Genomic DNA, 22,910 nt, shown 5'->3' on the forward strand with positions numbered 1-22,910 from the left:
TCGAAGGCATTCGACACGGTCAGCCATGCCAAATTATTTGAGGACATCGCCAACACGTCCCTCCAGCCAGGCCTGAAACGTTGGGTCGCGAATTATCTGTGTGGCCGCCAGTCATTTGTGGAATTTAGGGATAAGAAGTCAAAACACCGTAGAGTGAAACAGGGAGTTCCCCAAGGTGGGGTGATATCTCCGGCTCTGTTTAACCTCTACCTATCCTCCATCCCACCTCCTCCAGACGGCATAGAGATCGTATCATATGCGGACGACTGTACGATCATGGCATCAGGCCCCCACCCATTGATGACATCTGCGATAGGTTGAACGTCTACCTCAACGAGCTTGCCTCATATTTCGCTGCAAGAAATCTGAAGATATCCGCCACCAAATCTTCAGCCACACTGTTCACTACAAATACGCGTGAGGTGAATTCTGAGCTGACTGGGATGGTAGATGGAGAAATGATTCCGACCATCAAGTGTCCCAAAATACTTGGCGTCACATTTGACAGCTCCTACACCTTCTCCCCACATGCCACAGCAATCTGCAATAAAGTCAAAAGTAGAAACAAGGTCCTCAAGTCACTCGCTGGCAGCACTTGGGGTGCAGACAAAGAAACCTTGTTGACCACGTACAAAGCAATTGGCCGGTCTGTGGTAAGTTATGCAGCGCCAGTGTGGTCACGTCAACTTTGTGACACGCAGTGGAATAATATTCAGATCTGTCAGAATGCCGCCCTCCGTACTGCGACGGGCTGTCTCCTTAGTTCTCATGTGGAGCACCTCCATCAGGAGACAAAGATCCTACCAGTGCGAAGACATAACTACATGCTGTCTAAGCAATACCTTCTGGGCTGTTATCGCAGAAATCTTCCAAATCATCATCTTGTGGATAGATACCCACCGCCCAGAAGCCTTAAGGTTGATCTACACGATCTAGAGCGTGAGGTCCAGCGCTACAAGAGAGAACCTCTAGATCAAGCGGCATATCAAGCGGGTCTGAACAACATTCATGCAGACACGGTAGCAGACGCATTAATTGGCTACCGGGTGAATGTAGTCCTTGGAGAACGACCGCCACCCATTGCACCCGAAGAAATCGACCTCCCCCGGCAAACCAGAGTGGTTCTGGCTCAATTACGTTCCGGCAGATGCAGCCGCCTCAATTCCCACAGAGCTAGGATTGATGCCGACGTGCAAGATGTATGTCCCGATTGTAACCAGGGACCGCACGATACACGTCACCTGTTTAACTGCCCGGCCAGACCCACTCGACTCAGACCCAGATCCCTGTGGACGCACCCCATCTTAGTCGCGGAGTTCCTGGGTCTTGACAGAATCAAGCAGACGAAAGATAGTACACAATAAACTGCTACAACAACAACAACAACATCACGACAATATGGAACTCAAATGAAAGATATTTTAGAGTAGGAAACGTTTCTGATATCCAATTGTGGGTATTTGGTCCCACAAAAACACCCGCCAAGGGAAACAAATTTACTGACCATAGCAATATGGGGCTCAAATGAAAGGTCTTTGGGAGTAGAGCACAAATCTAATAGCAACATTTGGGGCCACCCCACCCCCATAACACCTCAAATAAAACGTATTTGCAGGCCATTGCAAATAAGTACTCCCAAAAACACCTCCACCCTCAAACCGGACATATTTACTGACTATTGCAATACGGGGCTCAAATGAAAGGTAGTTGTAATTAGAAAACGAATTTGGTATCCAATTTTGGGGCCAAGTGTTTGGCCTCCTTGGCCACCAATGGAAATATGGGGTTCAAATAAATGATATTTCAGAGTAAAGCACTATGCCGATATTTTTCAGGGCTAAGTGTTTGGGGGACCACCCCACTCCCCAGAACCTCCCTTAATGGTATATATTTTCCGAACATGGCGATATGGAGCTCAAATGAAAGGTAATGGGTAGTAGAGCACGAAAATTGGTAGATTTTGTAGAAATTTACACACTTCAAATTATCTTATAACTAAGCTAAAGTTACTTATTTTTATACCCTCCACCATAAGATGGGGGTATACTAATTTCGTCATTCTGATTGTAACTACTTGAAATATTCGTCTTAGACCCCATAAAGTATATATATTTTGATCGTCGTGAAATTTTATGTCGATCTAGCCATGTCCGTCCGTCTGTCTGTCGAAAGCACGCTAACTTCCAAAGGAGTAAAGCTAGCCGCTCGAAATTTTGCACAAATACTTCTTATTAGTGTAGGTCGGTTGGTATTGTAAATGGGCCATATCGGTCCATGTTTTGATATAGCTGCCATATAAACCGATCTTGGGTCTTGATTTCTTGAGCCTCTAGAGTGCGCAATTCTTATCCGATTGGGATGAAATTTTGCACTACGTGTTTTGTTATGATATCCAACATCTGTGCCTAGTATGGTTCAAATCGGTTCATAACCTGATATAGCTGCCATATAAACCGATCTTGGGTCTTGATTTCTTGAGCCTCTAGAGTGCGCAATTCTTATCCGATTGGAATGAAATTTTGCACGACGTGTTTCGTTATTATATCCAACAACTGTGCCAAGTATGGTACAAATCGGTCCATTACCTGATATAGCTGCCATATAAACCGATCTTGGGTCTTGACTTCTTGAGCCTCTAGAGTCCGCAATTCTTATCCAATTTGAATGAATTTTGGCACGTAGTATTTTGTTATGATATCCAACAACTGTGCCAAATATGGTTCGATTCGGTTCATAACCTGATATAGCTGTCATATAAACCGATCTGGGGTCTTTACTTCTTGAGCCTCTAGAGTGCGCAATTCTTATCCGATTGGAATGAAATTTTGCACGACGTGTTTCGTTATTATATCCAACAACTGTGCCAAGTATGGTTCAAATCGGTCAATAACCTGATATAGCTGCCATATAAACCGATCTGGGATCTTGACTTCTTGAGCCTCCAGAGGTCGCAATTATTATCCGATTTGCCTGAAATTTTGTACGACGGATTCTCTCATGACCATTAACACACGTGTTTATTATGGTCTGAATCGGTTTATAGCCCGATAAAGCTCCCATATAAATCGATCTCTCTATTTTACTTCTTGAGCCCACAAAGAGCGCAATTCTTATTCGAATTGGCTGACATTTTACACAGGTCTCCAACATAAATATAATTTAATTGTGGTCCAAACCGGACCATATCTTAATATCGCTCTAATCGCAGACTAAATCTTCTCTTATATCCTTTTTTTTTGCCTTAGAAGAGATGCCGGGAAAAGAACTCGACAAATGCGATCCATGGTGGAGGGTATATAAGATTCGGCCCGGCCGAACTTAGCACGCTTTTACTTGTTATATTTCATATAATAAATTTAAGAAGTTTTGTGTTTGAGAGTAGTGCTTATTGTAATTTTATTGAATGGGCTTTTATAGGGCTTCAAAATTACAAAAGTCAGAAAAAAAATTGATACCTACTTTCGGGACCAAGTTTCTGGGGGTCCACCCCTTCCGCAAAACACCTCCCCGAACATGACTTATTTACTGGCCATCGCAATATAGGGCCAAGATACTGAGTGGTCGCTCCATCCCCCAAAATAGACATGTTTGCCGACTAAGGAAATATTGGGTTTTAATGAAAGAAAATTGGGAGTAAAGCACGAATCTGATACCATAATTCGGGACCAACTGTCTATGGGACGACCCACCTCCATAACAACCCCCGAATAGAACGTATATACTCGCCATGGCAATTTGGGAATCAAAGGGAGTAGAGCTCGATGTCGGTAGTTTTTGGGATCCACCTCCAAACCGGATTTATTTGCAATAAGGTATTTGAGATTAGAATACGAATTTGATATCATATTTTGCTTATATTGTATCGGGGCTAGTGACATATATATCATTTTCGTAGCATCGTATTTCACTGAAATCTCTTTAATTACCGAAGATAACTATTCAAAGGATAGTTTTGTTCCATATATTGTAAAAGAGCACAGCGGAGCGGGCCGGTTTCAGCTAGTGATACATAAAAAGTGACGTGTCAAAAGACAAGAATATGTAGTGTGATTGAGCCTTAAGAGAATTACAGGTGTCCACATTAGAGATGAGCACATGAGTGATTTTTCATTCAGGCTCAAGCACGCTCACCAGAAAAAAAATTTTACTCATGAATGCTCACGAGGTAAAACTTTTACTCACGAATGCTCCCGAGGCAAAACTTTTACTCACGTACCACTCACAAGACGCGCACGACACACGTGAAAAAACACGACTTAGGATTGAAAAAATATTTTTCCACTATGCGAAACGTGTCGTAAAAAACAGTCCATATTTTGCTCATAGCCAAAAGCAGTAACTAAAATAAAAACCATGTATTTCCTTTTTTCGTTTTCAGAAAAAGTTATTGCATCAAGAAGAAACCACACAACATCTGCAACATGAAATTAATGCTCGCGATCAAAAAATTTGCAATTTGGAAATGGAGAATAGTAAATTAAAAAAAATCTACTCCGAAACGACCAAAAATATGCAACAAAAGCATTCAGAGCAAATTTTGGAACTGCAGGAAAGGCTGAAAAACTCGTCCGAGCAAAGGCAACAAGACAATGAAAGCAACCGTATTGCCATTAAGAACTTACAACAAAAAATTGATAAATTGCTAGAGGAAAGAAGTGCAATCCAGACAGAAAAGGGGTACTTATTGAAAATATACTTCAAGATGTGTATGCAATTTTCAAATGAAATCATAATATTATGTCTTTCTTTTATATTAACAGGCAGGAACAGAAACGCAATGAAAAACTAAATGAAGAAATAAGCTCATTAAAAGGGAAGATAGCAAATCTTAAAGAAGCAAATGATAAATGTTATAATGATTTGACAGTGTTAAAAAACGTTGAGCGTAAGCATGAAATGCATTTACAAGATTTTCGAAAAGAGATCAATGATTTGAAAGAAAAATTAAACAATTGTGAAAAGGACAAGGCAGAACTGATGGCCGAGTTGGCAGCAGAAAAGAAAATTAGCCATACAAAGAGACAAGCTTTGGAAATTGCTACTGATGAAATTTCTAAAGCGAATGAAATCATATTAAAGCAGTCCAAAGAGTTAATCAAAATGAAAAAGATCTTAAAATGGCGCACTGAAGTAGCTCTACAACAGGAGCAGACAATAAAAGATAACGACACACATATAAAACAAAAAAATGAGCAGATTGTGTTTCTCAAGCAAACAGTGGATAGTTTAAGGTCCGCCATTCCAAAAGAGCTGGACTCGATTAGAAATAGTGCTGCAGCATTGGAGGCAAAGTATTCTGAACGTAAGTAATAAAACTCAATTGCGTATACGATTTTCTATATCTTCTATTCAACTCATTTTCGATTATATCTTGCAAAAAATTATTTTTTGGACATCTCTACGAAATCTGATCAAAAAAATTTGTTCCGTATAGACTCAAAAAGGGCATAACCGATTTTCTTGAAATTGGCACAGATTGTGTAAGTTTGTCTGAAAAGAATCGTAGGCTATATAATTTTTACATATCGGATAGGGACGGTCCCTCCCACTTACCCCAACAACGCCACCCAAAACCAAACCAAAAAACCGATAGGCACAGTATGGGTTTCAAATGAAAGGTATTGGAGACTAGAAAACGAATATCGTATTAAAATTTGGGTCCAAGTACCTAGTGGGCATCCCGAACCCAAAATCTCTTCTAAACAGATATATTCGACGTTCATTCATGGAGCCAAGTGTTTGGGGGTACGCCCTAAAGCACCCCCTGAACTGAACTTAATTTCCGATTATGGCAATATGGGGCTCAAATCATCGTTATTTGGCAGTAAAGAACGAATTTGGTATCTATTTTCAGGACAAAGTGCCGGTGGCCGCCCCAACCCCAAAACACCCTCCAAACATTTCATATTTATCGACCATGGCAATATGGGGCTCCCATTAAATGGATTTGGGAGTACAGCACGCAATTGATATCCATATTACAAATGTTACTTTATATACTACTAATCTCTGTTGAACTGTGTTAAATGTAATTGATATCTCACATACAGTAATTATAAGATCATTGTTATCTTGTTGTATGTGAAAACGAACAAATAAATCTAAATCTATTTAAGTCAAAATGTCTAAGTGCCATCCCTCTCCTAAAAACCACTTCTCATTACCCTAATTTTCAAAACCAACAGATCGCGGAGATTGGTAACGCGATTCGTTCGAATTTTTTTTTTTGCACTCTCACAAAACATGGTTTCTATTGTTGGGTCGAGTGCCTCGGGGGTCATCCAAAACCCGCCAAAATCGGCTCAAATCATCGTTATTTGGCAGTAAAGAACGAATTTGGTATCTATTTTCAGGACAAAGTGCCGGTGGCCGCCCCAACCCCAAAACACCCTCCAAACATTTCATATTTATCGACCATGGCAATATGGGGCTCCCATTAAATGGATTTGGGAGTGCAGCACGCAATTGATATCCATATTACAAATGTTACTTTATATACTACTAATCTCTGTTGAACTGTGTTAAATGTCATTGATATCTCACATACAGTAATTATAAGATCATTGTTATCTTGTTGTATGTGAAAACGAACAAATAAATCTAAATCTAAATCTATTTAAGTCAAAATGTCTAAGTGCCATCCCTCTCCTAAAAACCACTTCTCATTACCCTAATTTTCAAAACCAACAGATCGCGGAGATTGGTAACGCGATTCGTTCGAATTTTTTTTTTTGCACTCTCACAAAACATGGTTTCTATTGTTGGGTCGAGTGCCTCGGGGGTCATCCAAAACCCGCCAAAATCGGTTTAACCAATTTTCTTGAAATTGGCACAGATTGTGTATGTTTGTCTGAAAAGAATCGTAGGCTATATAATTTTTACATATCGGATGGGGACGGTCCCTCCCACTTACCCCAACAACGCCATCCAAAACCAAACCAAAAAACCGATAGGCACAGTATGGGTTTCAAATGAAAGGTATTGGAGACTAGAAAACGAATATCGTATTAAAATTTGGGTCAAAGTACCCAGTGGGCATCCCGAACCCAAAAACTCTTCTAAACTGATATATTCGACGTTCATTCATGGAGTCAAGTGTTTGGGGGTACGCCCTAAAGAACCCTCTGAACTGAACTTAATTTCCGATTATGGCAATATGGGGCTCAAATCAACGGTATTTGGCAGTGAAGAACGAATTTGGTATCTATTTTCAAGACAAAGATCCGGTGGCCGCCCGAACCCCAAAACACCTTCCAAACATTTCATATTTATCGACCATGGCAATATGGGGCTCCCATTAAATGGATTTGGGAGTGCAGCACGCAATTGATATCCATATTTGAGTCAAAATGTCTAAGTGCCATCCCTCCCCTAAAAACCACTTCTCATTACCCAAATTTTCAAAACCAACAGATCGCGGAGATTGGTAACGCGATTCATTCGAATTTTTTGTTGCACTCTCAAAAAACATGGTTTCTATTGTTGGGGTCGGGTGCCTCGGGGGTCGTCCAAAACCCGCCAAAATCGGTTAATAGACCAATCACGACAATCACAAAACATTCCATATTTATCGACCATGGCAATATGGGGCTCCCATTAAATGGATTTGGGAGTGCAGCACGCAATTGATATCCATATTTGAGTCAAAATGTCTAAGTGCCATCCCTCCCCTAAAAACCACTTCTCATTACCCTAATTTTCAAAACCAACAGATCGCGGAGATTGGTAACGCGGTTCGTTCGAATTTTTTGTTGCACTCTCACAAAACATGGTTTCTATTGTTGGGGTCGGGTGCCTCGGGGGTCGTCCAAAACCCGCCAAAATCGGTTAATAGATCAATCACGACAATATAGAGCTCAAACAAAAGGTGCTTGAGAGAAAATAATGAATTTGATATCCAATTGAAGAGCCATGTGTTTGGGGAACTGCCCCACCCGAAAACACCTCCCTATTATATAAAAGCCATTTGATGTTAAAATTGATTGATTTTCGGGAAATTGATACTCATTTTCGGGACAAAGTCCTTGGGTTCCACCCCATCCTGAAACATAATGCAATTATGGGGCTCGTATAAAATTTATTTGAAATTAGAGCACAAAGCGTATATTTACATTAAGGGTCAATTATCTCTCTAAACAGGAAATATTTACCAATACGATAATATAGGACTCAAAAGAAAAGTATTTGGGAGTGGAGTAAAAATTTACATAGAAACCTAGAGGGGCACACTTACACATCACATCAATGAAAGCTTTCCGATTCAAGTTTAAACTCAATGATAAGGGACTTTTTTTATAGCCGAGTTCGAATGGCGTGCCGTAGTGCGACACCTCTTTGGAGAGAAATTTTTACATGACCATGCATGGCAAATGTCGCCAGCATTAAGAGGGGATCACCGCTTAAAATTTTGCCCCATGTTATCGGACCGCAGGCGTTCAAATCTTAGATAATCGATCTGAGATAAGAAGCAGTCAGTGGCAGAGAACAACGTAGCTTTACCAGCAAAAGTTTTTGGACTTGTTATCACCATATTTAAATACTATGTTAAATAAGATGTTATTGTCGTGGCCGGCCGCTCACTGAGACTATCCACTCGATACCGCTGATTGTCCGCGACTGCACATGGTGGTACTCCCTGAGTGGAGCATTCCCCAATCCGCAATCTGTGAACGTGCCCGGTAGCTCTCAGCTTAGTTTCTTGTCATGACGTTGAACAACATACAAATCGGAGCTTAGAGTTCCAATTCCTGTCGTGCTCATATTGTTAGTTGTTGCAGCCACATTTTCAAATGGAGATGGCTATCCTCGTCAAGCTCTTGTAGCTCTTTTGTGTCTCTTTGTGGACGACAAAAGTCCAAATACTCGTCTTTAGCTCTGTCCGTAATTTTTGAACGACTGAAGATAACTTTATGCTATTTTGGGATATTAATGGGACTGCACACATTGAATTGAGAAAATATCCTCTATTCCTTAATTGTGTGCTCATGGCAAATAAAATAGTAGTAGTACTTTCTCCATATTCATGTTATGTTATGTAATAAAGTGTACATACAACTCTTTTTAATGGTGAATCTAGCTTACGTGATACCATAAATGTAACAAGATTTTTCGTCTTCGACAATTATAATATCTTTTGTAAAAATGTCAAATTTATGAGAAAAAAACAATTTGTAGGTCGCACCTCCGATTTCACTGAAATTTGGAATGTATATGTGGTTTGACCTCGAATCTTTGACTTGTCCTTCCGATTTTGGGACTTTGTCGCCTTTGACCCTGTAACCTAGCTGGCGATCCTACCAAAATGATCCAACTATGTTAACATATATTTTTTTTTTATCTTTTAGATATTGATTCGATCCGATTGAGGTTGACACCGTTGGGGATGGATATCAAAAAAGACGTTTTATTAAAGAAGAAACACAAATAGCACTTAATTACAATTTGCCACTATAAATAAATATATTTAATTTTTTTTTTTTTTGTATATGATTTTCATTTTTTTAAAGCTTATTTTCACTTGCTTGTGATGTTGCAACGTTAACAACTTGAAATATATCATGACTTTCTTGATTTGTTTTCAATCTCTCTCGTATAAGTTCAGCTATTGCTTTCTGCGTTCTCCTGTCTAAAATAGACAACTTTTTCGAAACATCGCGTTTCAAGTCCCAATCCGGCTTTCGGGGTGCCAGATTTGCAATATCAATTTCGTCTATCGCTATTGTATGATTGAGAAGATCCAATTGGTTGCCAACAACTTCTTCTATGTCTCCAGCAGCCATTTTAGGGATTATTTGGCATGGAGTGATTTCGTTTTGTGGTTTGTAGCTGCGAAATACCGGTCTAAAACGAAAATGTTGTAGTCAAAAATTAAAAAAAAACATATTGTTATTTAAAAGTATCTACAAATCGATATTTATACTCTACACCACTATTGTGGTACAGGGTATTATAATTTAGTGCATTTGTTTGTAACACCCAAGAGGAAGAGAAATAGACCCATTGATAAGTATACCTATCGACTCAGAATCACTTTCTTAATTAATTTAGCTATGTCCGTCTGTCCATGTTAATTTGTGAACAAACTACAGGTCTCAATTTCCATCTGATCGTCTTCAAATATATATATTCAATTTTAGTACTGAAAGAAATTAAATTTCTAATTACTCTCCGCCAAATGTTCAACTGATGAAAAAAAAATTTTTTTTCGTTTTGATTTCAAATTACAGAGTATTGCCGAGTTGGGCTTTTTCTACCAAATTTGGAAGGATATATTGGGTTGCCCAAAAAGTAATTGCGGATTTTTCATATAGTCGGCGTTGACAAATTTTTTCACAGCTTGTGACTCTGTAATTGCATTCTTTCTTCTGTCAGTTATCAGCTGTTACTTTTAGCTTGCTTTAGAAAAAAAGTGCAAAAAAGTATATTTGATTAAAGTTCATTCTAAGTTTTATTAAAAATGCATTTACTTTCTTTTAAAAAATTCGCAATTACTTTTTGTGCAACCCAATACTTTCAATCCAATTGGTTGCCAACAACTTCTTCTATGTCTCCAGCAGCCATTTTAGGGATTATTTGGCATGGAGTGATTTCGTTTTGTGGTTTGTAGCTGCGAAATACCGGTCTAAAACGAAAATGTTGTAGTCAAAAATTAAAAAAAAACATATTGTTATTTAAAAGTATCTACAAATCGATATTTATACTCTACACCACTATTGTGGTACAGGGTATTATAATTTAGTGCATTTGTTTGTAACACCCAAGAGGAAGAGAAATAGACCCATTGATAAGTATACCTATCGACTCAGAATCACTTTCTTAATTAATTTAGCTATGTCCGTCTGTCCATGTTAATTTGTGAACAAACTACAGGTCTCAATTTCCATCTGATCGTCTTCAAATATATATATTCAATTTTAGTACTGAAAGAAATTAAATTTCTAATTACTCTCCGCCAAATGTTCAACTGATGAAAAAAAAATTTTTTTTCGTTTTGATTTCAAATTACAGAGTATTGCCGAGTTGGGCTTTTTCTACCAAATTTGGAAGGATATATTGGGTTGCCCAAAAAGTAATTGCGGATTTTTCATATAGTCGGCGTTGACAAATTTTTTCACAGCTTGTGACTCTGTAATTGCATTCTTTCTTCTGTCAGTTATCAGCTGTTACTTTTAGCTTGCTTTAGAAAAAAAGTGCAAAAAAGTATATTTGATTAAAGTTCATTCTAAGTTTTATTAAAAATGCATTTACTTTCTTTTAAAAAAATTCGCAATTACTTTTTGTGCAACCCAATACTTTCAATCCAATTGGTTGCCAACAACTTCTTCTATGTCTCCAGCAGCCATTTTAGGGATTATTTGGCATGGAGTGATTTCGTTTTGTGGTTTGTAGCTGCGAAATACCGGTCTAAAACGAAAATGTTGTAGTCAAAAATTAAAAAAAAACATATTGTTATTTAAAAGTATCTACAAATCGATATTTATACTCTACACCACTATTGTGGTACAGGGTATTATAATTTAGTGCATTTGTTTGTAACACCCAAGAGGAAGAGAAATAGACCCATTGATAAGTATACCTATCGACTCAGAATCACTTTCTTAATTAATTTAGCTATGTCCGTCTGTCCATGTTAATTTGTGAACAAACTACAGGTCTCAATTTCCATCTGATCGTCTTCAAATATATATATTCAATTTTAGTACTGAAAGAAATTAAATTTCTAATTACTCTCCGCCAAATGTTCAACTGATGAAAAAAAAATTTTTTTTCGTTTTGATTTCAAATTACAGAGTATTGCCGAGTTGGGCTTTTTCTACCAAATTTGGAAGGATATATTGGGTTGCCCAAAAAGTAATTGCGGATTTTTCATATAGTCGGCGTTGACAAATTTTTTCACAGCTTGTGACTCTGTAATTGCATTCTTTCTTCTGTCAGTTATCAGCTGTTACTTTTAGCTTGCTTTAGAAAAAAAGTGCAAAAAAGTATATTTGATTAAAGTTCATTCTAAGTTTTATTAAAAATGCATTTACTTTCTTTTAAAAAATTCGCAATTACTTTTTGTGCAACCCAATACTTTCAATTTTAAGGGGTTGGTCGGGTGGACGGCCCAATTCTATTTTGCGAAATTGTATTTTTACATCCACTTTAATAGCAAATTTTGCACATGAACATTCCATTAACGAACAGGGGCAAACTTCTCACATATCAATGAGTGCAGTCCGATTAAAGTTTAAGCTTAATGATAAGGGGCCTCCTTTTTATAGCCGAGTCCGAACGGCGTGCCGCATTGAGGAGAAATTTTTACATGGTATAGTACCCTACAAATGTCGCCAGCATTAGGAGGGGATAACCACCGCTGAAAATTTTATGATGGTCTCGCCAGATTTCGAACCCAGGCGATCAGACTAATAGGCGGACATGCTAACCTCTGCACTACAGTGGCCTCCACTTCCATAGGGGTATATTATTTAAGTCATTCCGTTTTCAATACAATATATATATATATATATATATATATATATATATATATATATATATATATATATATATATATATATATATATATATATATATATATATATCTGTAATTGCATTCTTTCTTCTGTCAGTTATCAGCTGTTACTTTTAGCTTGCTTTAGAAAAAAAGTGCAAAAAAGTATATTTGATTAAAGTTCATTCTAAGTTTTATTAAAAATGCATTTACTTTCTTTTAAAAAATTCGCAATTACTTTTTGTGCAACCCAATACTTTCAATTTTAAGGGGTTGGTCGGGTGGACGGCCCAATTCTATTTTGCGAAATTGTATTTTTACATCCACTTTAATAGCAAATTTTGCACATGAACATTCCATTAACGAACAGGGGCAAACTTCTCACATATCAATGAGTGCAGTCCGATTAAAGTTGAAGCTTAATGATAAGGGGCCTCCTTTTTATAGCCGAGTCCGAACGGCGTGCCGCATTGAGGAGAATTTTTTACATGGTATAGTACCCTACAAATGTCGCCAGCATTAGGAGGGGATAACCACCGCTGAAAATTTTATGATGGTCTCGCCAGATTTCGAACCCAGGCGATCAGACTAATAGGCGGACATGCTAACCTCTGCACTACAGTGGCCTCCACTTCCATAGGGGTATATTATTTAAGTCATTCCGTTTTCAATACAAAATATATATATATATATATATATATATATATATATATATATATATATATATATATATATATATATATATATATATATATATATATATATATATATATATATATATATTCATGATCGTCGTAAATTCGAAGTCGATTTAACGCCTGTGTGTCCGTCTGTTGTAATCACGCTACAACCTTCAAAAACTAAGATATTGAGCTAAATTTTGTGACAGATCCATATTTTTTCCAGGTTAAATTTTTAAATGGACCAAATTGGACTATTTTGGGTTTAGCTTCTATATGAAAGAATTGCCGATTTAGTGCCCATAACAGCCGCATTTATTATCCGATTTTGCTACAATTTGGAACAATACACTGGTTTTAGGTTTTGAGACCATGGAAGTCTGATTTTATACCCCATTTTTCAGAAGTTTGGTAGTTACTTGTATTAGGACCCCCTATAACTGTACTGAGTATGGTCAATATGGGATTATAGTTGGGTATATATATGGTGTGTTAAGGTCTTATACCTTAAGTGTGTTGTATTAGACCATAGGCTCAAAACGGCCTCTACTATTTCTCGAAATTAACAAAATTAAAAATAGTAACTATATTTGATCCCCTCAAAATTCTTACCAGATAGAGACCAATATCTCGGAAATAAAAACTTATTTTGTTCACAAATGTTAATAAAAAATGTGGGATATAAAGTTCGGCACAGCCGAACTTATGCAGTTTTATTAGTTTTATGCTTTTTTATGTAATATTATATATTGTTAAATATATAAAATCTATTACAAGAAGATTGAGTGTATTTTGATTAAGTTTACAATTTTGGTCGACTGGGAAGGAATGTAAGTAGGTTTTTTGAAAAATTTTTTTTTGCAGTGACAAGGCTGTGTCTAACTATTAATTGTAGCACGTGTAAATTAGAAAAAAACTACAAAGTAGCCTCAGACGAGTTATAAATGTAAAGATGTATTTGAAGTATGTAAATATTTTGCACAAGGGAAAGCATACAATTCTGGTAAAGAAATAAGTGTTGTTGTTATAGCGACATTTGCATGTGGAGGTGGCGATTCTAGTCAAGCTCTTATAGGTGAGCAACCTTATTCCGGTCCCAACGACCGATCGTCGCGGAAACATGATGACCATTGATTATTTAAATGCGCCAATATCTCGCCTTGTCGTATCGAGCATAATAGGCATTCAGTATTTAAACAAGAGCTGATGCCACCCCTCCTCTCACAGAAACTCATCACACGATACCGCTGATTGTCCGCGACTGCAGTAGCGGCCACTCCGTATGGAGCATTCCACTATCCGCAACCTGGCCTGGTAGCTCCCAGATAAGCTTCTCGTGATTACGAAGAACACTACACAAATTGGAGCGCAAAGTTCCAGCCTGTGTAATGCTGAGCTCTGTGAGATTATTTTCTTGAAAAGATCGACACAAACTCTGTATCTCTGCATATTGCCTAACGTTCCCTTACGGTTGGACTGCGCATGGACAAATTATTATGATTATAACTTTTATAACAAATACAGGAAATATGAAAATATACATACTTGGTTATACCTTCGTCGTTTATTCTTTTGTTGCTTTCTTTGCACGCTTTTTCTTTCAAATGCATTAGACGCTCTTTTCGGCGAAGGGATTCTTCAGCCAATTTCCCTAATTGCTCATTTTCTGTCATATCACCGACCATATTTGTAATTTTTAAATATTAAAAAAAATGCACCGAATAGAAGATCCCACTATTGGTAAGATTTGCACAGGCGGTGGTACTGTATGTCAATATTAAAATTAATTAAAAATATTAGATTGGATGCACTGTTCAATAGTGTTACTTGCCCAACAACAACGAAATCATCGGCACAAATTCCCACTCATCTGTCAAACTTCTGTATACTGTCAAATTGACATTCTAGTTTTTATTTGCATTGCCGCGTACAGCATCCAAAAAATTGAAGGATTTGTGATTACAAACGTTTAAAATATAAATATTAAAAATGTGGAAAAATAAACTAAATGTTGAAAAAACTTTAAACTCTGAAAAAAAGCATTTGACATAAGAGTGTATTTGGATACAACTCTGAAATTGCAATAAATATTTCATCAGCTGGGCAAGTGAATTAACCTTCTTTAGTGAACACTGATTGGATGTTTTGCTAAGGGATGTAATGGGCAGCTTATACGGTACATCAAATGCTTATAGGGAGTTCACATAGCACATCAAGTGCGTATTTATCGAGAGTATAAAACTAAACTAATAAAATAAGCTGGAGTAACATTCCGCTTTTGCTGCGTAAGAATTTCTAAAAATCAGCTTATTCATGTCATTCCAATGTTAAGCATGGTATTTATTTGATTTTCGCGGTTGTATATGTAAATTTATTTATATAAATGGCAACAGAAAGAAACCCAAAAAAATCAAATGTGGTTACCTTGTCACACTACTGAAAGAACGATACTCGGAAATTTTTCCCAAAAAAAACCTGGTACTAGCCTGTGAAAACACATGTTTGTCATAGGTACTTTTTGCAAACACCAAAAAGTCTCAATGATAACTTAATACTTTTATGAAATTTTTTTCATAAGTTAAGGCTGGTACTACTTTTTTTCGGAGGAAATATGGCCGAAAATCCATCTTCCAGTGGTTTGACTAGGTTACCACAATTGATTTTTTGGGGTTCTTTGGCTAAAATGTTGCCATTTAAATTTAAAAATTAATGGCACAAATCAATTTATCAGCTGCTTACGTGCATGTGAACCATGCTTGGTCTTCTTTTCCAATAAACCCACAATTTTGGTTCAAAATGCAATTTTTTACATGCGGTATGATGTTTACATTCTGTAATTTTTTCCATTTTATAATAAATAGGCCTTTAAACTTGCTATAAAGGGCGCCAAAAGATAAAGAAAATTTTTACACTTATATGGTGAGGTCATGCGAACAGCTGGGTACATTTTTTTATTTTTGTTTTGATTTTGTGGCTCGATAACACATGATGTTTTTCTTAAATCTTAAAAATGTTGGTACAATTGGGTTATATTAGTTTTAATGTCCCTTTAGTTTAATGTCCTTTATTTTAAATTTCAAATGATAACGGTTTTCTTAATACGTCATCACACATTGTTAACCCCACCCCATGCTTGTTCAGTAGATGTACGTGTATGTGTTTGCCTGTCACTGGTCAGCTTAAGCATAGATTAATAGAGGACTTATCGCGAAGTTATTAGATTGGTTATTCTCGAAACATCGATGTGGCCAGCAAGAGGTATTACCTACTCAAACAAGTTTTTTTAATTGGAAGTAAAACGTCTACAGTAAAAAAACTTAAATACTGGTGTCAGAAGTGAAATTACGTAATAAACTTCTACAATGAAATTCGCTGATCTACGTGTAGAAGACTTGAAGAAGGAGTTACATAAAATCGAGCTTGCAACCAGCTGCTATAAGGCGGAACTACAAAGACGGTTGTTAGAGGAATTTGAGCGCCGTAAAATTGACATCAACAAATATGAGTTCGACAGTAAGTATGATTTCGATGTATCGATAAGAGGTGATGGTACGGTGTATCGATGATGGACGGCGAGGAAAGTTCGAAAGTAGTTCTAAGTGGTGTAATTTTTCCAGCAATGATAGCTGACATTAGCAAAATGATGGAAGAAAATTCCAGAAAAATAATGGAAGACAATTCCATCTAGAAAAACTGAATGAATTGGATGCGAAGCAATGCGATAATACCTCAATTCTAAACGAGAAACATGGGGAGATTTCTAAAACTATGGAAAAAGAGTAGAAAATGTAGAAGGCCAATTTGAGGAACTTGATAAGAAAATCTTGAAGTATGATGAGAAATTTCTAGACGCGAAGAAATTGTCGGAACTGGAAATCAAGGGCGGTCCAGTGCGTATTATCGATATTACCACCTCCAACACAGGGTAGCAAAAGAGTGACTCAAAGTTCATCGAGTCACTAAATCGAGCTAGTTCAACGGGGCATGAGCTGGCTCCCATAGATTATGGTCCCACAATCAACAGGAAAACACAAATTTAACTACAGCCGGTTACATCAATGGCGACAGGCGTTTCTTGACTTTGGATACGGGAGCATCAAAATCTCTCATTAGGGCAGATTTGGTAAAAGGAAGGATGTCTCCAGTAAATGGAGTCAGATTGCGTACGGTCACGGGGAGCCCGCAACAGTCAAAGAAAATGTTGTTTTAAAGTTGATTATCGCCGGTATATCCGTAAACTATGAGTTTATAGTGGCCGATGTTGTAGACGAAGTTATAATTGATGGAGCGTGTATTGAAGGGGCTTCACTGGAAGTCATGCTTGATACACCTGGACGATATTATAGCAGCAACTATCAGCCGCCGGCCTGAGACTAAATGCGAAAAAGTGTTCCTGGTGAGGAATTTGGTTTGGATACGGACGCTAGCGCATATGGTATCGGAGGTGTCTTGTCGCAGCAAGTCAGCGATCACGAGAAGGTCAACGGATACTACAGCCGTACGTTATCTAAACGCAAAAGGAATTACTGCGTAACGAGAAAGGAGTTGCCGGCAGTTGTAGAAGCCATAAAAAAACTACCACAAGTACCTACATGGCTAGCACTTTCAGCTAAGGACTGACCATTCAGCTCTTCGATGGTTCAAGAATCCAAAAGCTCAACTGGCTCGTTGGATAGAGCGTCTTCAAAGCTATGATTTCAACGTCGAGCATAGAAAGGGAGGCAAACGCGGTAATGCTGATGCCCTGTCACGGCGACCATGCAAGATTGAGTGTAGGCATTGCTCACAGGAAAGCATCGTGGATATAAGACTGATCACGATTGAATCTGGTGAGGATTGGGCAGTAGAACAGCGAAAGAACCCATCATAAACAAGATAATTCTGCCAAAGGGAGAAGACAAAGTACCAACCCGAAAGGAAATCACTCCGGAAAGCCCTCTCCTGAAATCATATTGGACTCAATGGGACATTCTACTTCCCATGAATGTACCGAAAATGGGAAGACCAGCCGAAAACTAATTATCGTACCAGATTTCAAAATTAAGGATGTATTAGCAGAGTTCAACGATTACCTAAGCGGAGGACACCTAGGAATGACGAATACAGCCGACAAGGTGAAACAACGATTTTACTGGGCTGGATGCCAAAATCCATTGCCGAATGGGTAGCCAATTGCGAAGGGTGTATGAAAGCAAAAGGTCCAACACGGAAAGTCAAGGTAACATGCAACAGTATAATTCGGGAGCACCGTTATGTAATATATAGGATAGTAATGGATGTGGTTGGACCATTTCTAATTAGCGACTCAGCAAACCGTTATGTCCTAGTTGTCATGGACTATTTCAAAATGGCCAGAGGTTTATGCCATCCCAAATCAAGAAGCAAAGACAATTGTGGATGTTTTAAGCAAAAATTGAATATGTCGCTACGAAGTTCTATCGGAGATTCACTCTGATCATGGCAGAAATTTAGAATCTGCAATTTTTAAAGAAATGTGTGACTCATATAAAGGGTGATTTTTTTGAGGTTAGGATTTTCATGCATTAGTATTTGACAGATCACGTGGGATTTCAGACATGGTGTCAAAGAGAAAGATGCTCAGTATGCTTTGACATTTCATCATGAATAGACTTACTAACGAGCAACGCTTGCAAATCATTGAATTTTATTACCAAAATCAGTGTTCGGTTCAAAATGTGTTCATTCACCGTAACGTTGCGTCCAACAGCATCTTTGAAAAAATACGGTCCAATGATTCCACCAGCGTACAAACCACACCAAACAGTGCATTTTTCGGGATGCATGGGCAGTTCTTGAACGGCTTCTGGTTGCTCTTCACTCCAAATGCGGCAATTTTGCTTATTTACGTAGCCATTCAACCAGAAATGAGCCTCATTGCTGAACAAAATTTGTCAAAATTTGAACACATTTCGAACCGAACACTGATTTTGGTAATAAAATTCAATGATTTGCAAGCGTTGCTCGTTAGTAAGTCTATTCATGATGAAATGTCAAAGCATACTGAGCATCTTTCTCTTTGACACCATGTCTGAAATCCCACGCGATCTGTCAAATACTAATGCATGAAAATCCTAACCTCAAAAAAATCACCCTTTAGAATCAGGAAAACCAGAACAACGCCTCTACATCCGCAATCCGACGGCAGGGTGGAGAAGTTCAATCGCACCTTGGAAGAACACCTACGGAAAGTGGTAGATAATGGCCAGAAAGACTGGGATGTGCATATACCGAAATTTCTGTTGTCATATAGATCTGCAATACATGATGTCACATCTCCGACGGCGGCCAAGATTTTATTTGGAAGCGAGTTAAAGTTGCCTGGTGATTTGATATTCGGTGCTAAACCAGGTAGCTATGAATACTACGGAACAGATGTTCAGGACAACTTTCGTGAAGTCCATGATTCGCGCCATCGAATAAAAATGGTCAGCAATCGGATGAAAGCTAGGTACAACCGTGCGGAAAATACTGAAGGCTTCCAAGAAGGACAACGGGATAAACTGTTTAACCTACAACGAAAGAAGAAGAATTGCAAACACATCGGGAAGGCCCCTACAAAGTCATCAAGAAAATAAATGACGTCGTATATCGCATCTAGAAGGACGAATGTCCAAGGTGAAAATTGAAAGTGGTGCATCTAGAGCGGTTGGCCTCATATGGAACGGGAACTGTTAGCAAATTGTAAAGCAAATTAGTGGATCAATAAATCAAAAGAAATTAAGAAAAAAAGCAAAGATGAACCGTGGCGTACGACGATGTCGGCGTTCCATATGCGACAATACAAACTTATGCAGTTTCTCCACAAATAGTGGAGCCAGTTGTGAAAAATAAATGAAAAAGTGTGACATATGTGACAACAAGAAATTACAAGAAAGTAGGGGGTAAGCGCCAATACGGAGCTGTTGTATCCGCTAATCCATGCTAGCACTATGTCGTGAAACTGGGGTGTATTCAGGGATTCCACTCACTACGCCAGGCACTTCGACCTCACTGTACCAGAGCCCACGGCCTTGAGGACTGCCATATACACATACTGATTTTGACAAGGCGATATATAGGCGTCTTTTTAAACCAATGACCACAACGTTACCAGGCGCTCGGTGACCGGAACAAGCTTTAAGAGAATCGCTACCTCCACATACAAATGTGGCTACAACATCAACAATAAGTCTACCCACCGCATCCGTAGTGTCCAGAAGGGAAACTTGGCCGTATTCTGTCTCCCCGTGCATCTCAGGGCAGTGACTGTCGACCCATCTCCTCTTTGTTAAATGCCCTCTCAATATTCGAGAAGGCCGTCATCGCGTACTCCTTAAGTTGGAGAGACGGCTTAAGTTCTCGTATCACTGTGTGGCCGTCTTCTCCAACCTGCCCTTGAGTTATTCTTCTCTGAATTGAAAATTTTCAATTTTCTCTGAACTTCACATCAAATCCCAAAGTCCAAGCGATGACGTAAATTGCAACCAAAAACTCATTGACAGATAGTGCACTTCACGAGAAAAAATTGTACTCAGCTGTTTACGGTACACTTCCTGGTAATTATGTCATGGCATCAAGTGGAAGGTATGTGAGGGTGTTTATGTGCACTGCACTCTTAGCACTGAGATACTTTATAATGTTGACCCGGGGGAATAATGCGTTTTTCAGTCTTATGCAACGGTCTCTCCAGCTTTGTCTCGTGGAGAATTCAATTCCTAAGATTTTCAGATTGTTCACATTGCTCGCCTCTGTGTTATGAAAGTTTATATTTAAATTAGAATCCCCGCATTCATGTTTTCTATATATGGAAGCAATTTACTTTTGACCAGTGAAATTCTGGTTACTGATGATACAGATATTATGTGAGGGCCGATTCTATCGAATGCTCTTTCAAAATCGATTGACAAAACTTTGACATGGTTTTCTGCCAAAAGAGCTGTTGCCACAATTAAGTCAATGTGAAGTAGATTTTTAGAAATAAGGCATTGTAAACAAAGATAACCTACTGCTTATTATTTTGTCTAGGATATTGGAAAGGAAGGATAGAAGTGAGTTTGGACGATAAGGACGAACAGAGTAACTTGGCTTGTTTTAGGTATTGGGACCACCAGCGCAGTTTTCCATGCCTGAGGGATAGAGGTGTAAGAGTTGATTTTTTCTGTTCATTGGCAGATGGTTCAACATTGGATAATTTATGGGGGCCAAGCTCGGGGATTACCCCTTAACTCTCTTAAGACAATGGTTGGGTTCTAAGTTTGTAATTAAGTCTTTCAAGAAGACTCGTAGCCGTCTTTCAAGAAGACTCGTAACCTACTGCTTATTATTTTGTCTAGGATATTGGAAAGGAAGGATAGAAGTGAGTTTGGACGATAAGGACGAACAGAGTAACTTGGCTTGTTTTAGGTATTGGGACCACCAGCGCAGTTTTCCATGCCTGAGGGATAGAGGTGTAAGAGTTGATTTTTTCTGTTCATTGGCAGATGGTTCAACATTGGATAATTTATGGGGGCCAAGCTCGGGGATTACCCCTTAACTCTCTTAAGACAATGGTTGGGTTCTAAGTTTGTAATTAAGTCTTTCAAGAAGACTCGTAGCCGACTTGCCATGAGTTCAATAATGGAGTAAGTTCGAGTCATCTCCATATTTTGACCATTCAAGATCAAAGTGGTTACCGGTTTCCAATGAGTCTATTAAAGTACTCTGTGGTGCATCAATGGCTCTTATTGGTCTGGCGGGTCCTTCCCTTGTAAGGTGGTTGATCTTATTCCATATGACAGATAGCGGCGTGTCCTTATTTATTTGTTCTGTGGAAATCTGAAAGCTCACCTTTTTGCTATCATTTAATGATCTGCGAAAAAGTGCATTAGCCTTCTTATATGGTACAAGGTTTGCCTGTGACGGTTTCCTTTAAAAGATATGCCAAAGTCACTTTTTTATTGATCTTAGAGCAGCTGGTTCCGTGTTCCACAAGTGGACTGTACTGTACCTGTTTCTAGTTCTATGTTGTGTAATACTTATGTACAATGTTGTAATTATAGATTATAACATCAATAGTTTCTTCAACGACTGTTTCGCTGTTCCACAGTGTTCGTCTTCCACGCCCTTAACTCGGACTGTGTCGACCCGAAAGTTTAACTAAGTTTATTGACGGCAGTCCTCTGGCCTTCACTACAAAATCGTCAGCTCTTTCATTCCCCGTCAGCTCGAATCCTCAGGGAAGGCGTTAATCTCCTTATTGCACTGCAAGACTGCTCGTGCCCTTTCCGTCCAGGTTGTTATTGCCCTTATGGCCATAGTAAAGTAAGTGTCTTTACAAACAGGATCGTTTTTTGCTTCCGTCGATACTCCTTATTTTTTTGCCTTCTCTTAGAAAGTTGTTATGAATTTGAGTTTAGTCTTACTCTTTGTGTTTGAGTTGCACTCATACAAAACATATCGTTCAATTGTAGAGTATTGAGCCCATAAAAGGAAGCATTTTTCATCCGATTTCGAAGAAATTTGGAACAGTGAATTTTGGTAGACATCTACACCTTTTTGTCAAATGTGGTCTATATAGGACTATATTTGGATATAGCTGCTTCGATCTCCCGATATAGAGCGTTCAGCCTATAAAAGCAGCAATTTTCGCTGGAATTTGTAATAGAAGTTATATTAGATCCCTTGTAATTTTGCCCAATAACTGTAATATTATGATTTGAATTTAAGATCTGATTTGCCGATTTAAGATATAAATAAAAAAA

The 22,910-nt window shown here is 38.2% G+C and overlaps 3 protein-coding genes and 1 long non-coding RNA gene across 10 annotated transcripts in view; 1 reads left to right on the top strand and 3 right to left on the bottom strand.

Annotated features, from left to right (window-relative positions):
* LOC106087321 (spindle assembly abnormal protein 6 homolog) overlaps positions 1 to 22,910 on the top strand; it is a 51,355-nt gene that overhangs the window by 26,833 nt on the left and 1,612 nt on the right. For 2 of the 7 annotated variants that reach the window (XM_059363145.1, XM_059363148.1), the window contains 3 exons: positions 4,379 to 4,677; positions 4,761 to 5,302; positions 5,855 to 6,615. In XM_059363145.1, the coding sequence (XP_059219128.1) occupies positions 4,379 to 4,677; positions 4,761 to 5,302; positions 5,855 to 5,970 (957 nt within the window). In that variant the 3' untranslated portion in view covers positions 5,971 to 6,615. Of the gene's footprint in view, positions 1 to 4,378; positions 4,678 to 4,760; positions 5,303 to 5,434; positions 5,834 to 5,854; positions 6,616 to 9,344; positions 9,496 to 10,226; positions 10,377 to 13,396; positions 13,877 to 22,910 lie in introns of those variants that run through there. The other 5 variants (XM_059363146.1, XM_059363149.1, XM_059363147.1 and 2 more) reach the window with 5 other exon arrangements.
* On the bottom strand, positions 9,384 to 9,860 carry LOC131994944 (coiled-coil domain-containing protein 12; the record flags this gene model as incomplete). Its single annotated transcript, XM_059362187.1, has 1 exon — positions 9,384 to 9,860. A coding segment is annotated over one exon (360 nt), but the record flags the coding sequence as incomplete, so codon positions are not given.
* Positions 10,424 to 11,241, bottom strand: LOC131995126 (uncharacterized). Its single transcript, XR_009397172.1, has 2 exons — positions 10,794 to 11,241; positions 10,424 to 10,621 (listed from the first exon to the last, which is right to left on the bottom strand). It is a non-coding gene; the product is annotated as an uncharacterized LOC131995126 (long non-coding RNA).
* Positions 11,277 to 14,934, bottom strand: LOC131995125 (uncharacterized). Its single transcript, XM_059363150.1, has 2 exons — positions 14,716 to 14,934; positions 11,277 to 11,403 (listed from the first exon to the last, which is right to left on the bottom strand). Exons 1-2 carry the CDS (start codon positions 14,853 to 14,855, stop codon positions 11,295 to 11,297), a joined length of 249 nt encoding a protein of 82 aa, XP_059219133.1. The 5' UTR covers positions 14,856 to 14,934; the 3' UTR covers positions 11,277 to 11,294.

Source organism: Stomoxys calcitrans, chromosome 2, assembly GCF_963082655.1.
Source record: "Stomoxys calcitrans chromosome 2, idStoCalc2.1, whole genome shotgun sequence".
In the NCBI taxonomy this organism is placed as follows: Eukaryota; Metazoa; Arthropoda; class Insecta; order Diptera; family Muscidae; genus Stomoxys; species Stomoxys calcitrans.